The sequence below is a fragment of the Urocampus carinirostris genome, chromosome 5 (assembly GCF_059441175.1).
Source record: "Urocampus carinirostris isolate Australia breed hairy pipefish chromosome 5, RoL_Ucar_1.0, whole genome shotgun sequence".
Classification (NCBI taxonomy): Eukaryota; Metazoa; Chordata; class Actinopteri; order Syngnathiformes; family Syngnathidae; genus Urocampus; species Urocampus carinirostris.
Genome location: NC_142353.1, coordinates 44,710,258 through 44,725,253, shown reverse-complemented (window position 1 = coordinate 44,725,253; position 14,996 = coordinate 44,710,258). Strand labels below are relative to the sequence as shown.

At 42.1% G+C, this 14,996-nt stretch overlaps 1 protein-coding gene across 1 annotated transcript in view; it reads right to left on the bottom strand.

Annotated features, from left to right (window-relative positions):
• gnb1l (guanine nucleotide binding protein (G protein), beta polypeptide 1-like) overlaps window positions 1–14,996 on the bottom strand; it is a 68,380-nt gene that overhangs the window by 42,482 nt on the left and 10,902 nt on the right. The window contains exon 3 of the mRNA XM_088335247.1: window positions 1,763–1,906. Within this exon, the coding sequence (XP_088191373.1) occupies window positions 1,763–1,872 (110 nt within the window). The 5' untranslated portion in view covers window positions 1,873–1,906. The remainder of the gene's footprint in view (window positions 1–1,762; window positions 1,907–14,996) is intronic.

Below are 14,996 nucleotides of genomic sequence, written 5' to 3'. Positions count from 1 at the left end.
GGGAGTTAAAAAGTCAAAGGGACCGGCCATTTTTGAGAATGCCGCAGAGCGAAATAGACTTTGGAGTTCCCCAAGGCTCATTTAAAGATCAATCACAGTTGACCTGCTTTCAGAAGCAGAGCCTTGTTCATACCTGTATATTAAATATTAATTTGAAACTGTTTATGCACAGGAAAAATGGACGTCCTGTGTAGAAGCAGTGTCTGAAACCCGTGAGAAAAAGTTACAGGACACCAGGGCAGACAACTCTGAAAAGTTGCCTGCCCCATTTTTCGCAACTTGAAACACAATGAGACGACTTATCGCAAAAAAAAAACCCATTGTTGTAAAGTATTAAGGATTGATCATCAGAATATATAACAGTTTAAAATCAGGTGTATTATAAATCTACTTATAACATTCATTTCATGTATATGACATCGCTGTTTTCTACCTGTATTGACTCATCTTCATTCATGCAATGTTTGCGTTGCCTCGTCTGCTACAAGCCACGTGAACTCCTCTTTCCACGGTGCTTTTAATGTACGTTTACCTTTTGTAGCGTCAGACATTTTGTTAGCTTCTTTTGAATCTATCTTCAGGGGCTGAGGTTTTTGGCATAATTCCTAAGCACTTATCCATTTTTCTGTTGTTCTTTGTGCGTTTACTTTGGAAAATGATGCAATGATCATATAACGCTCAAGAAAGTCCAGATGCAGGCATTTATTTGATGCAGGCTTCTGATTGGCTGCTGACTATGCAAATTGCCAAACGAACCGAAATTCCCAAATTTCCAAACCGAACGAAGATTTCGAAATCTGAATAAAGCAAATGTTTGATATGAAAGAAAATCTTTCGGCAATATTGAAATAACCAATACGAACTAATACTGTTTGGGTTGACGTTTGCATTAAGTTAAAGCTAAAATTGAAAGCAATGGAATGGCTTATCAATATCTATTGTTGTAATGTATATAGTAAAACATTATAGTAACAGGGCTGCGTGTAAATGTAAGTCGTGATTAGATGCATTATCTTTATGAGTTAAAAATATGTTAAACACACAATCATTACATAGATAGATAGATAGATAGATAGATAGATATAGATGTCTAGATAGATAGATAGGTAAATGGATAGATGTCTAGATAGATAGATGTCTAGATAGATGTCTAGATAGATGTCTAGATAGATAGATAGATAGATAGATAGATAGATAGATAGATAGATAGATATAGATGTCTAGATAGATATAGATGTCTAGATAGATAGATAGGTAAATGGATAGATGTCTAGATAGATGTCTAGATAGATAGATGGATGGATGGATGGATAGATGGATAGATGGATAGATGGATGGATGGATGGATGGATGGGATACTTTCTTCATCACCGTAGGGAAATTCACACTTCCAGAAGTATCCTTGTGTTGAAAAATAAAATAATCTAAGATATAGAATACAAAAAAAAAACAAAATAACGTGTTGATATAGAGTATTTAAATAGTGCTAAGGAAAATACACACTGTAATAAAAAAAGGGTAATATGCAAATGTGGGGTTTAATGTGGGCTTTTACTCACCTGAGTGGAGTTAAAGAGCCTCATGGCATGAAGAGGAAATGATCTCCTCATTATTGGAAAACTACAATCGCTTTCACCAATGTGAAAAATGTTCGGGTGTACAGTAGTTATTCCTCTACATGTTTCTCTGTTAAAATATCACGAGGCAAAATGAAACTGGATTTTCATCAAATTTAAATGGAATTGAAAGGGAATCAAATTACCCAGAGAAGAGCAAGGGAGTGCCCTCTCCGTGGCAACTGAAATGGAGGGTGTTGAAGGCTCCACTGGAACCCCTCAGGGTGTAGATCGGTGACGGAGCTGGTCGAGACATCGCAGGTCACAACAGGGCCAAACTTTGATAGTCACTGCAACAGAAAAAAAAACGACAATGTTAATGCCGATCTACTTAAAGTAAAATTCTTGCTAAAATTCGTCCTATGCTGTCTCAGTCGGATGCGGAGATTATAATTCACGGGTTTGTTTCCTTCCGTCTCAATGACTGTAATGCACTACTCTCCGGTCCCCCAGAGTCCAAAATCAAAAGCCTGGTACAAAATGCTGCAGCGAGGCTTTTAAATAAGACAAGAAAGTTTGATCACATGACCCTGATTTTAGCGAACCTGCATTAGCTCCCTGTTATCTTAAGATGTGATTTTAAGGTTGGTAGTATACAAAATCATGCATGGACTTGCTCCCTCATATTTAATTTCCCCCTATGTTCCGGTCCAGAGCCTTTGCTCTGAAAATGCCAGTCTAGTAGTGATCCCAAGAGCCAAGAAGCAATCAGACAGTCGTTTTTATTGGGAGCCTTGGTGCTGTGGAATGCTCTTCCCACTGATATTCGATCTGCAACCTCAGTGGAAATGTTTAAGTCTAAGCTTAAAACACACTTCTATTGTAGTTAGCATGTTTTGTCTGGCAGTGCCTCTCGATAATATATTCATTGAAAACAGCTACAGTCTCTCAGAAAATTAGGCAGGGGAAAATTTGGAATTTGGTCGGAAAAAAAAATACTCCAATTTCCACTTGTCCTGGATGCGGAGGCCCTCGCAGTCAATTTTCCTTTTTTATTCACAGGTAAAATGGGGATTTCTTTTTGGTACCAAATTAATTTTATATGAAATGAAAAGAAATGATCTATACGGAGGTAACGTAACTGGCGGGCCACTTATTTTCAAATTTATGACAGAGGCCGCATGCATACATCATCTGTGGTCTGTGCAGCCCTTTGAGACTCTTTGTGATTAAGGGCGTCACAAATAAACATGACTTGACTTGAGGTTTTTGAGTTTTTCCTCGCCCTCGTGTAGGTTTTAGATCAGGGGATGGTGTCTTAATAGTCTGTAGTTTGCAATAGTCTTTGATCTGTGCAGCCCTTTGAGACTCTTTGTGGTTAAGGGAGTCACAAACAAACATGACTTGACTTGAGGTTTTTGAGGTTTTCCTCGCCCTCATGTAGGTTTTAGATCAGGTGATGGTGTCATAATAGTCTGTGGTTTGCAATAATCTGTGGTCTGTGAAGCCCATTGAAACTCTTTGTGATTAAGGGCTACACAAATAAACATGACTTGACTTGAGGTTTTTGAGTTTTTCCTTGCCCCCGCGTAGGTTTTAGATCAGGGGATGGTGTCATAATAGTCTGTGGTTTGCAATAGTCTGATCTGTGCAGCCCTTCGAGACTCTTTGCGATTCAGGGCGTCACAAATAAACTTGACCTGAGGTTTTTGAGTTTTTCCTTGCCCTCATGTAGGCTATAGCTCAGGGGATGGTGTCATAATAGTATGTAGTTTGCAATAGTCTGATCTGTGCAGCCCTTTGAGACTCTGTGATTAAGGGCGTCACAAATAAACTTGACTTGACTTGAGGTTTTTGAGTTTTTCCTTACCCTCATGTAGGTTTTAGATGAGGGGATGGTGTCTTAATAGTATGTAGTATGCAATAGTCTTTGATCTGTGCAGCCCTTTGAGACTCTTTGTGGTTAAGGGAGTCACAAATAAACATGACTTGACTTGAGGTTTTTGAGTTTTTCCTCGCCCTCATGTAGGTTTTAGATCAGGGGATGGTGTCTTAATAGTCTGTAGTTTGCAATAGTCTGATCTGTGCAGCCCTTTGAGACTCTTTGTGATTAAGGGCATCACAAATAAATATGACTTGACTTGAGGTTTTTGAGTTTTTCCTTGCCCTCGCGTAGGTTTTAGATCAGGGGATGGTGTTATAATAGTCTGTAGTTTGCAATAGTCTTTGATCTGTGCAGCCCTTTGAGACTCTTTGTGGTTAAGGGAGTCACAAATAAACATGACTTGACTTGAGGTTTTTGAGTTTTTCCTTGCCCTCATGTAGGTTATAGATCAGGGGATGATGTCATAATAATCTGTAGTTTGCAATAATCTGTGGTCTGTGCAGCCCTTTGAGACTCTTTGTGATTAAGGGCGTCACAAATAAACTTGACTTGAGGTTTTTGAGTTTTTCCTTGCCCTCATGTAGGCTATAGCTCAGGGGATGGTGTCATAATAGTATGTAGTTTGCAATAGTCTGATCTGTGTAGCCCTTTGAGACTCTGTGATTAAGGGCGTCACAAATAAACTTGACTTGACTTGAGGTTTTTGAGTTTTTCCTTACCCTCATGTAGGTTTTAGATGAGGGGATGGTGTCTTAATAGTATGTAGTATGCAATAGTCTTTGATCTGTGCAGCCCTTTGAGACTCTTTGTGATTCAGGGCGTCACAAATAAACTTGACTTGAGGTTTTTGAGTTTTTCCTTGCCCTCATGTAGGCTATAGCTCAGGGGATGGTGTCATAATAGTATGTAGTCTGCAATAGTCTTTGATCTGTGCATCCCTTTGAGACTCTGTGATTAAGGGCGTCACAAATAAACCTGACTTGACTTGTCATATTTTCATGTCTTCTCGTTCCATCTTAGAATCATTTTTCTATTAACAACGTGGCTAATTAGCTAACTTCAGCCTGTCAAGCCCCACCCTAGATGTAGTAGTGAAACTGGTATCTACACAGAGGTGTTGCATATCCGATGAGCTGGTACCCTTCACATGAACCAAACTGCACCAGGTTAGTGGAAACCAATATCTAAGAGCACTTCAAGGAGACAATGTAGCAACATTTTGTCACACCAGTCAGCTTCATGTCCCGTCTGTATTTCAGGGAGTACAAACCCTGCAGCCATTTGTCGACTTCCTCCTTCCAGTCTATAGGATAACACCTCTCTTACTCAGAAGATCATAAATCACAACAGGGGACAGCTTAATTACAGTAAACAGATTCTTGCTTCTCACTCCTGAAGGCACACGTCAGAGTAGAGGCTTTTATGTCGTTTGGGCAGCTGAGGAAACCTATCTGTCAGAAAATTATACTTTGGAACGGGATGAAAAAAAGGAAGCCGCGTTACTACTTGTGGACTAAGATAACATGAAATGAAAACTACACATATAGGAGTCGATTGATCTTCAGAAGACACATATTTTGTGATATTTTTTTTTTAAATCCCTTTCAAAATAAGCTAAAAGCATGACCACTACTATTTCTTATGTTTCAAGCAACGGCGATGCCTTTTCGTAGAGGTCCAAATAATTTTGGTGGAGACGATTCTCAGCGGGAATTAAAACGCCAGGTTGACAAAAATCGAGAGACAGAAAGAGAGAGAGAGAGAGAGAGAGAGAGAGAGAGAGAGAGAGACAGAGAGACAGAGCAAGCGAGAGCGAGAGATAGAAAGAGAGAGAGGAAGAGTTAGAGAGAGAGAGAGAGAGAGAGAGAGAGAGCAAGAGGAAGAGAGAGAGAGTGAGAGAGCGAGAAAGAGAGTGAGCGAGAGAGCAGGAGAGTGAGCTAGAGAGCTAGATCATTTCTGGACTATAAGCCGCACCTGCAACTGAGTTGTGAGCGCTTCTGCGGCACAGTTCTGAAGTCAGGGGTTCAAATCCAGCTACTGTGTGGAGTTTGCATGTTCTCACCGTGCTTGTGTGGGTTTCCTCCGAGCACTCCAGTTTCCTCACATATTTCAAAAACACGCATTTCAGGTTGATTGGCCTATCCAAATTGTCCCTAGGTGTGAATGAGCGAGTGAATTGATGAGCGAGTCAATTGTCTGTCCCTGTGTGCCCTGCTGGGATGGGCTCCAGCACTCCCGCCACCCTACTGAGGATAAGCGGTGCAGATAATGGATGAATGGAAGCCGCACCTGACTATAAGCCTCAGTCGAATCTATTTTTAAAGGAAAAAATGTTTTGTCCATACATCCATAACCTGCAGCTAACTATAAGCCACATTTATCATAATGCGAGTCAGTTAATGCTAATTTTATTCATCTTGACATAAAACGCAGGGTTGAAGTTGTAGCTTCTAGTCAGGAAATTAAGTTACTTTTGTCCAATGAGCTTCAGTTACCAACTAATTCATTCTGTCATTAGCACAGCTCAGAAAACAACTTCCAAAAAAGGTTCCAACAGCAAGCATGTACAAAAAGCATTTTAAAACGGCCATAAGCAGTGTCTGAAATAATGCCTGCCCGGACGCCAGGGTTGTGCATCTTTTACGTCGGGAGTAAAATTTACAAGACGTCTCCGCCCGGGTGTCCGACAAATTTTTCAAGAAAGAAAAAAAAAACGAAATGGAGAAGTGGTTAGGAGTCAAGCCAAAACCTTAGCTCCAGAAGATTTATTCAGAAGAAGCCAACAACATTGATGACGCTACAAAACGTAAAAGTACATTAAAAGCATCGTGGAAAGAGGAGTTCACGTGGCTTGTAGCAGACGTATAGAAATCACAAGAAAAATAGAGAAGTGGTTAGGAGTCAAGCCAAAACTTCAGCCCCAGAAGAAAGATTCAAAAGAAGCTAACAAAATTTATGACGCTCCAAGACGTAAACGTACATTAAAAGCATCGTGGAAAGAGGAGTTCACGTGGCTTGTAGCAGACAACGCAATGCAAACATTGCACAAATGAAGATGAGTCAATACAGGTACATACTGATGGCAGATGGAAAACCGCCATGTCATATACATGCAATGAATGTTATAAGTAGATTTATAATGAAATGAAATGATCTGCATGGGGCGGCAGTAGCTCAGGAGGTAGAGCGATCGTTTTAGGATTAAGGGATCCCAGTTCGAATCCCGGCTTGTCCATGTGGCAGCACGGCGACGCAGCGGTTAGCGCTTGTGCGGCACAGTTCATATCATGGGAACCTGTCATGGGTTCAAATCCAGCTACCGGCCTTACTGTGCAGAGTTTGTATGTTCTCCCCGTGCTTGCGTGGGTTTCCTCCGGGCACTCCGGTTTCCTCCCACATTCCAAAAACATGCATTTCAGGTGAATTGGCCGGTCCAAATTGTCCCTAGGTGTGAATGAGCGAGTGAGTTGTCTGTCCCCGTGTGCCCTGCGATTGGCTGGCAACCACTTCAGGGTGTCCCATGCCCACTGCCCGATGATTGCTGGGATGGGCTCCAGCACCCCCGCGACCCTACTGAGGATAAGCGGTACGGCTAATGAGATGAGATGAGATGATGAAATGATCTGCATTCATATAAGCGCTTTTCAAGTCAATGACTTCCCAAATCGCTTTACAATGTGCTTCACATTTCCCAATAGCGGCCTTGTAATGCAGCCATGTAATACGCTAACCTGCTTATTGGGGGTATTAGGGGTTCAGTGTCTTACCCAAGGAAACTTCGACATGTAACATGGACAAGCCGGGATTCGAACTGGGATCCCTTGATCCCAAGACGAGCGCTCTACCTCCTGAGCTACTGCCGCCCCAATGAATGAATAATAATCTTTACTTTAAAGTGTTGTTGTTGTTATATATCAATCCTTAATACGTTGCAACAACGGGGGTTTTTTGCGATGAGTCGTCTTATTGTGTTTCAAGTTGTGAAAAATGGGGCAGGCAACTTTATGGCTGGGCAGACAACTTTTCCGCTAACTTTTTCTCCTGAGTTTCAGACACTGCCATAAGCAGCAAAAAGGTATATATATAGCTGGATTCATCTCCTTTATATGTATAGGCTCACTCCACAAAAATCACATATTCATACCCTCAATCAAACCTCATACCTCATCAAAAACACATAGGGGGCGGCAGTAGCTCAGGAGGTAGAGCGCTCGTCTTTGGATCAAGGGATCCCAGTTCGAATCCCGGCTCGTCCGTGTTACATGTCGAAGTGTCCTTGGGTAAGACACTGAACCCCTAATACCCCCAATAAGCAGGTTAGCGCTTTGGGAAGTCATTGACTTGAAAAGTGCTATAGAAATGCAGATCATTTCATGTAACTTGTTACTCTCCACCTCTGGATTTAAGTAACAGCTTCAATGTAGCCCAATGTAACGGAGAAAATGTATCTTGTTGGGGCGGCAGTAGCTCAGGAGGTAGAGCGCTCGTCTTGGGATCAAGGGATCCCTGTTCGAATCCCGGCTCGTCCGTGTTACATGTCGAAGTGTCCTTGGGTAAGACACTGAACCCCTAATACCCCCAATAAGCAGGTTAGCGCCTTACATGGCTGCAAGGCCGCTATTGGGAAATGTGAAGCACACTGTAAAGCGCTTTGGGAAGTCATTGACTTGAAAAGCGCTATAGAAATGCAGATCATGAGGGGCGGCAGTAGCTCAGGAGGTAGAGCGCTCGTCTTGGGATCAAGGGATCCCAGTTCGAATCCCGACTCGTCCGTGTTACATGTCGAAGTGTCCTTGGGTAAGACACTGAACCCCTAATACCCCCAATAAGCAGGTTAGCGTCTTACATGGCTGCATTACAAGGCCGCTATTGGGAAATGTGAAGCACACTGTAAAGCGCTTTGGGAAGTCATTGACTTGAAAAGCGCTATATAAATGCAGATCATGAGGGGCGGCAGTAGCTCAGGAGGTAGAGCGCTCGTCTTGGGATCAAGGGATCCCAGTTCGAATCCCGGCTCGTCCGTGTTACATGTCGAAGTGTCCTTGGGTAAGACACTGAACCCCTAATACCCCCAATAAGCAGGTTAGCGCTTTGGGAAGTCATTGACTTGAAAAGTGCTATAGAAATGCAGATCATTTCATGTAACTTGTTACTCTCCACCTCTGGATTTAAGTAACAGCTTCAATGTAGCCCAATGTAACGGAGAAAATGTATCTTGTTGGGGCGGCAGTAGCTCAGGAGGTAGAGCGCTCGTCTTGGGATCAAGGGATCCCTGTTCGAATCCCGGCTCGTCCGTGTTACATGTCGAAGTGTCCTTGGGTAAGACACTGAACCCCTAATACCCCCAATAAGCAGGTTAGCGCCTTACATGGCTGCAAGGCCGCTATTGGGAAATGTGAAGCACACTGTAAAGCGCTTTGGGAAGTCATTGACTTGAAAAGCGCTATAGAAATGCAGATCATGAGGGGCGGCAGTAGCTCAGGAGGTAGAGCGCTCGTCTTGGGATCAAGGGATCCCAGTTCGAATCCCGACTCGTCCGTGTTACATGTCGAAGTGTCCTTGGGTAAGACACTGAACCCCTAATACCCCCAATAAGCAGGTTAGCGTCTTACATGGCTGCATTACAAGGCCGCTATTGGGAAATGTGAAGCACACTGTAAAGCGCTTTGGGAAGTCATTGACTTGAAAAGCGCTATATAAATGCAGATCATGAGGGGCGGCAGTAGCTCAGGAGGTAGAGCGCTCGTCTTGGGATCAAGGGATCCCAGTTCGAATCCCGGCTCGTCCGTGTTACATGTCGAAGTGTCCTTGGGTAAGACACTGAACCCCTAATACCCCCAATAAGCAGGTTAGCGCCTTACATGGCTGCAAGGCCGCTATTGGGAAATGTGAAGCACACTGTAAAGCGCTTTGGGAAGTCAATGACTTGAAAAGCGCTATATAAATGCACATCATTTCATTTTTCATTTCATTTACCTGTCAATGCCTTAAGTCCACACATATTGACCAATAAACAAACTTCGTTCAGACATCACAAAACAAAACTGCACGCACCAAGTTACCATGTTCACAACATGTATCTTCCAAGTGTGTCCTCTCCAAAAGACAATCCTGATGTTTCGATAAGAGATGTGAAAGACACTATTTACCCGGTGTCAACCGAAAAGCCCTTTTCCAAACAGAGGAGGGGTTTACCTGCCATCTTAAGTTACATCAACATCCCGAGGTATATTCCCGAAGGATCGCTCACGTGAAGATAAAGCACCCGCAAACTACTCAATTGCATGACAACACGGTCCATCGCCAGTCACGGCTGTCAGCGATGATTTCCCTGTAAAACCGCGGTGTTTAGCACTTTACTTGAAAAAAGGAATTCTTTATAGTTACTACCTAATCCAAAAAGTAACTGAGTTAGTAGGGAATTGCTCTATAGTCTAGTTGCCAGGGAAATTAACTATTTCCGTTACTTTAAAAATAAGTTGTATGTCAAAGAATTTGAAATTTTCTGAGAGGTATTGGAGTCAGTTCAATCGAAAAAGAACAGACAGGTACCGTATTTTCCGCACTATAAGGCGCACCGGGTTATAGGGCGCACCCCGAAAAAATAGTTTTTGGTCCTATTTTTGACATACACAAGACGCACTGGATTATAAGGCGCTACAACGGGAACGTCGACAAAACAGTCAGATAGTTCAGTCAAACTTCTTACCCCCTTAAAATTCCGAAAGCTTGCAAAGACGCAAATACGTGTCGGGAACACGTGCGGATGCGGTGTCCGTACGATGTCACTCAAATGCATCGTTCCATCATTCGGAAGGTTAAAGTCTTGGGATTCAAGAAATGCCAACCATTCCTTAGTTTCTATTTTCTTTTTCGCTCGCAACTTTACTGTATATATGACAATAAACACTTGGAATTGAGTTTAATTTAAAAATAGACACTCCATTCCATCCATTATCTGCACCGCTTATCACAGAAACATCGAGTTCAGTCTGAAACAAGACACAGGGAAAATATATATAGCCAGAGTAGCTCACCGAAGTCGTTGTGTTCATAATAATGTGCAGCCGTGGTCCTCTTATATCCGTGAGTGCAGTAAATCCAGGAGAATAAAATATTTACAAATACAAAATAGTAAAAAAATGCTTTCTGTATGCCGTCAGCCACGTGCTATACGCAATCATCTTTTTCGGCCAATTGCAGGCTTTGTTTTGCCGTCCAAGCCAATGCCAGCCTGTAAATGATAAAATCGAGTCGGCGGCTGCAAGTTAGTTGCAAGACTTTGCGAATTAATTTTGTTCCATAAATAAGGCGCACTGTATTATAAGGCGCATGGTCAGCTTTTGAAAAAAATAAAGGCTTTTAGGTGCGCCTTATAGTGTGGAAAATACGGTAGTTAAGATATAGAACCTTGTAATATTTATGGCACCTTACCAATAACAGATGTATCTATCCTACACTTGTAAACAATATAATAAAATAACCATCCATCCATGAAGGAAAAAAGACTCTGCATGTTACTTTTGAGCTACTTTCTTCTCCCTTCCCTGATTAAAAAAATGCCAGAATATTAACTTATTTTGATCGTCCAGATGAGAATTTATCTTTCCCATTCTTTATGGTGCAGTCAAAATATGTATTCATATATTTTATACATTCTTTGAAGCCAATGCGCATTTTTAAATAAAAAAAAAAAAACCCAGAGTCACATCATTAATATAAAATGTTAAGACAGACTTAGTTTAGTTATTTTCAAGTAAATTGTCCAGACATGCATAATTTAATCCAGAGGAATAATAATTCCTTGTAGCGCTGTAACAATATGTGGTAGTGCAGATAATCAATTTTGGTTGCACATCCCTCCATCCATTATCTGCACCACTTATCCTCAGGAGGGTCGCGGGGGTGCTGGAGCCCATCCCAGACATGCATGTTTTTGGAATGTGGGAGGATACCGGAGTAACCAGAGGAAATCCATGCAAGCACGGGGAGAACATGCAAACTCCACACAGGTTTGATATCATGACTTCAGAACTGTGCCGCACATGCGCTAACCACTGCGCCGCTGTGACTATTATGACACCATCCCCTGATCTAAAACCTACGTAACGGCAAGGAAAAACTCAAAAACCTCAAGTCATGTTTATTTGTGACGCCCTTAATCACAAAGAGTCTGAAAGGGCTGCACAGACCACAGATTATTGCAAACCACAGACTATTATGACACCATCCCCTGATCTAAAACCTACATGAGGGTAAGGGAAAACTCAAAAACCTCAAGTCAAGTCATGTTTATTTGTGATGCCCTAAATCACAGAGTCTCAAAGGGCAGCACAGATCAAAGACTATTGCAAACTACAGACTATTATGACACCATCCCCTGATTTAAAACCTACATGAGGCTAAGGAAAAACTCAAAAACCTCAAGTCAAGTCAAGTCAAGTCATGTTTATTTGTGATGCCCTTAATCACAAACTAACTACAATAGAAATGTGTTTTAGGTTTAGATTTAAACATTTCCACTGAGGTTGCAGATCAAATCTCAGGGGGAAGAGCATTCAACAGCACCAAGGCCTCCAATGGAAAACACTGTCGGATTTCTTCTTGGCTCTTGGGATCACTAGTAGACCGGTATTTTCAGAGCGAAGGCTCCGGACCGGAACATAGGTGGAGATTGAATGTGAAAGATATGAGGGAGAAAGTCCATGCATAATTTTGTATACTACCAACAGAACCTTCAAATCACATCTTAATCTAACAGGGAACCAATGCAGGTTAGCAAAAATCTGGGTAATGTGATCAAACTTTCTTGTCTTAGTAAAAGCCTGGCTGCAGCATTTTGTACCAGCTGCAGACTCTTCATTTTGGACTTCGGGAGACCGGAGAGTAGGGCATTACAGTCATGGAGTAGTCAACAACTGTTCAACTTTGAGCGTTATGAACAACGCACCATTCTGGTTTTGCTATGGTCCATCGCTGCAGACAAGGGGAGGCTCACCCTGATAACAAGTAAAATGGACTTTACGTTTTCCCCCTCTCGTCGAAGGATACATTGTAGCAGAGTCTCACGGACACCGGAGCTTGTTTACACGGTCTAAAGACAAGACCGGTTTCAACTTTCCACGGCAGGGGACACCGACGGAGGCGTCACTGTGCGGGGGCCGATGCTGTCCATCTCGACTATGTTCCTAAGATGAGCACAATGGCCACTTTCCCTTGCCGCGACTTCCCGCCGGACCGCTTCTTCTGTTTAACCAGGCGTCGGCATTTCCATTTGCCGAGCGCGGGTGAACAATGACCCCGTTGTGGTGCCAGTTCCGCTCACCCGCAAACCCAAATACAAACAACTCTGGTAGGAATTACACATGGGTAAACAAAAAGGCAACAGGATGTCACTCAGACCTATTGAAAAGGCCCAGGACTCAGCACCAGGACTTTAGAGTTAGAACTGTAATAAGGGTTGTTATGTTTTATCATATTTTCCTTCCATAAAGTTGCCTGCCCCATTTTTCACAACTTGAAACACAATAAGAGGACTCATCACAAAAAAAACATTGTTGCAAAGTATTAAGGATTGATAATCACAATATGTAAGAGAACAACACTTTCAAATTAAGTTTATTATAAATCTACTTATATCATTCATTGCATGGAAATGACATGGCTGTTTTCCATTTGCCATCCGTATGTACCTGTATTGACTCATCTTCATTCATGCTATGTTTGCTACAAGCCACGTGAACTCCTCTTTCCACGATGCTTTTCATGTACGTTTACGTTTTGTAGCGTCATACATTTTGTTTGCTTCTTTTGAATCTTTCTCCTGGGGCTGAGGTTTTGGCTTGATTCCTAACCACTTAGCCATTTTTCTAGTGATTTCCGTATCTACCTGTATTTACGCCACGCGAACTCCTCTTTCCACGATGCTTTTCATGTACGTTTACGTTTTGTGGCGTCATCAATTTTGTTAGCTTCTTTTGAATATTTCTCCTGGGGATGAGGTTTTGGCTTGATTCCTAACCACTTCTACATTTTTCTTGGGTTCTCTTCGCATTTACTTCGGAAAATAATATGCAAATGCACGACCTTATAACGCTCGGGAAAGTCCGGAAGCACCAAGTTATTCGATGCGGGCTTCTGATTGGCTGCCGAGTATGCAAATTGCCAAACGAACCGAAAATCAGAAATTTACAAACGAAGATTTTGAAATTGGAATAAAGCAAACGCTTGATTTGAAAAAAATAAAAAAATAAAAAATATGAACATAAGATTTTTTTATTTTTTTTCTTGCGAAAGTTGTCGGCCACCCGGGCGTAGACGTTTTGTAAGTTGTACGCCCGTAGTAAAAGATGCACACCCCGGACGTCCGGGCAGACATTATTTCAAACACTGCTATAAGGTGCACCTAAAAACCTGTAAATTTATTACTGTGACTTATAACCTGGTGCGCCTTAGATACCAGAAAATACTGTGGATAAAATTAACACACACGTTACCAAAAGAGGTTAAAAAACATCAATGACCAAAATCGAAAAACATTGTATGAAATGGGAATCAAAGCTGGGAAGCAGTAGTAAGAGAACCACATCCCAACTACTCGACCCCCATATGGGTAATATACTAAAAAGCATTCGATTTGATCTAATCACACTAGTTTTACTCACAGTACCAGAGACAAATGTTACACAATGAAGAAACCAGAAAGTCATCCTGAAAGATACAACACCAAAAAAGCACGACGATGGAAAGAACTCATGTGCATCGTAATGAAGAAAACAGAAAGTCAGAAAGTCCGATTCATGATCGGCTACACCAAAGAGTCGTTTCCCTCACCGTGCGATTCATTTATCTTTCAGAACAAATTTCTTTTTCTTCTTTTCTCTTACGTTGTAGTAAATTCAGGGACAAACAAACAGAGTTGGTGGATACAACCGGAATGTTTGATGTTTTGACATGGTTTAATGTTCGAAATAAACTTTTCATTCATTCATTCATTCATTCATGTTCATCTCCGGCACCACGAGCAAATAAAGTGTGGTCATGAGATAAAATCGAATGCCTTTTCGTGTGTCATCTATTTTCACCGGTTTTGCCGTTCGATTCCAGTCTCATACAAAGACTGATCAATGATTGCAATAATTGATGCTGTAAAATCTCGTGTATGCATGCATCCAAACGTCTCATCTCATCTCATCAGCCGTACCGCTTATCCTCATTTGGGTCGCGGGGGGGCTGGAGCCCATCCCAGCCATCTCCGGGCAGTGGGCAGGGGACACCCTGAACTGGTTGCCAGCCAATCGCAGGGCACACGGGGAGAGACAACTCATTCGCTCATTCACACCTAGGGACAATTTGGACCGGCCAATTCACCTGAAATGCATGTTTTTGGAACGTGGGAGGAAACCGGAGTGCCCGGAGGAAACCCACGCAAGCACGGGGAGAACATACAAACTCCGCACAGGAAGTCTGGAGCTGGATTTGAACCCACGACAGGTTCCCATGAATGCATCCAAACGTTTTTAAACTAAAAAAAAAAACTTAAAATAAGAAAGTCC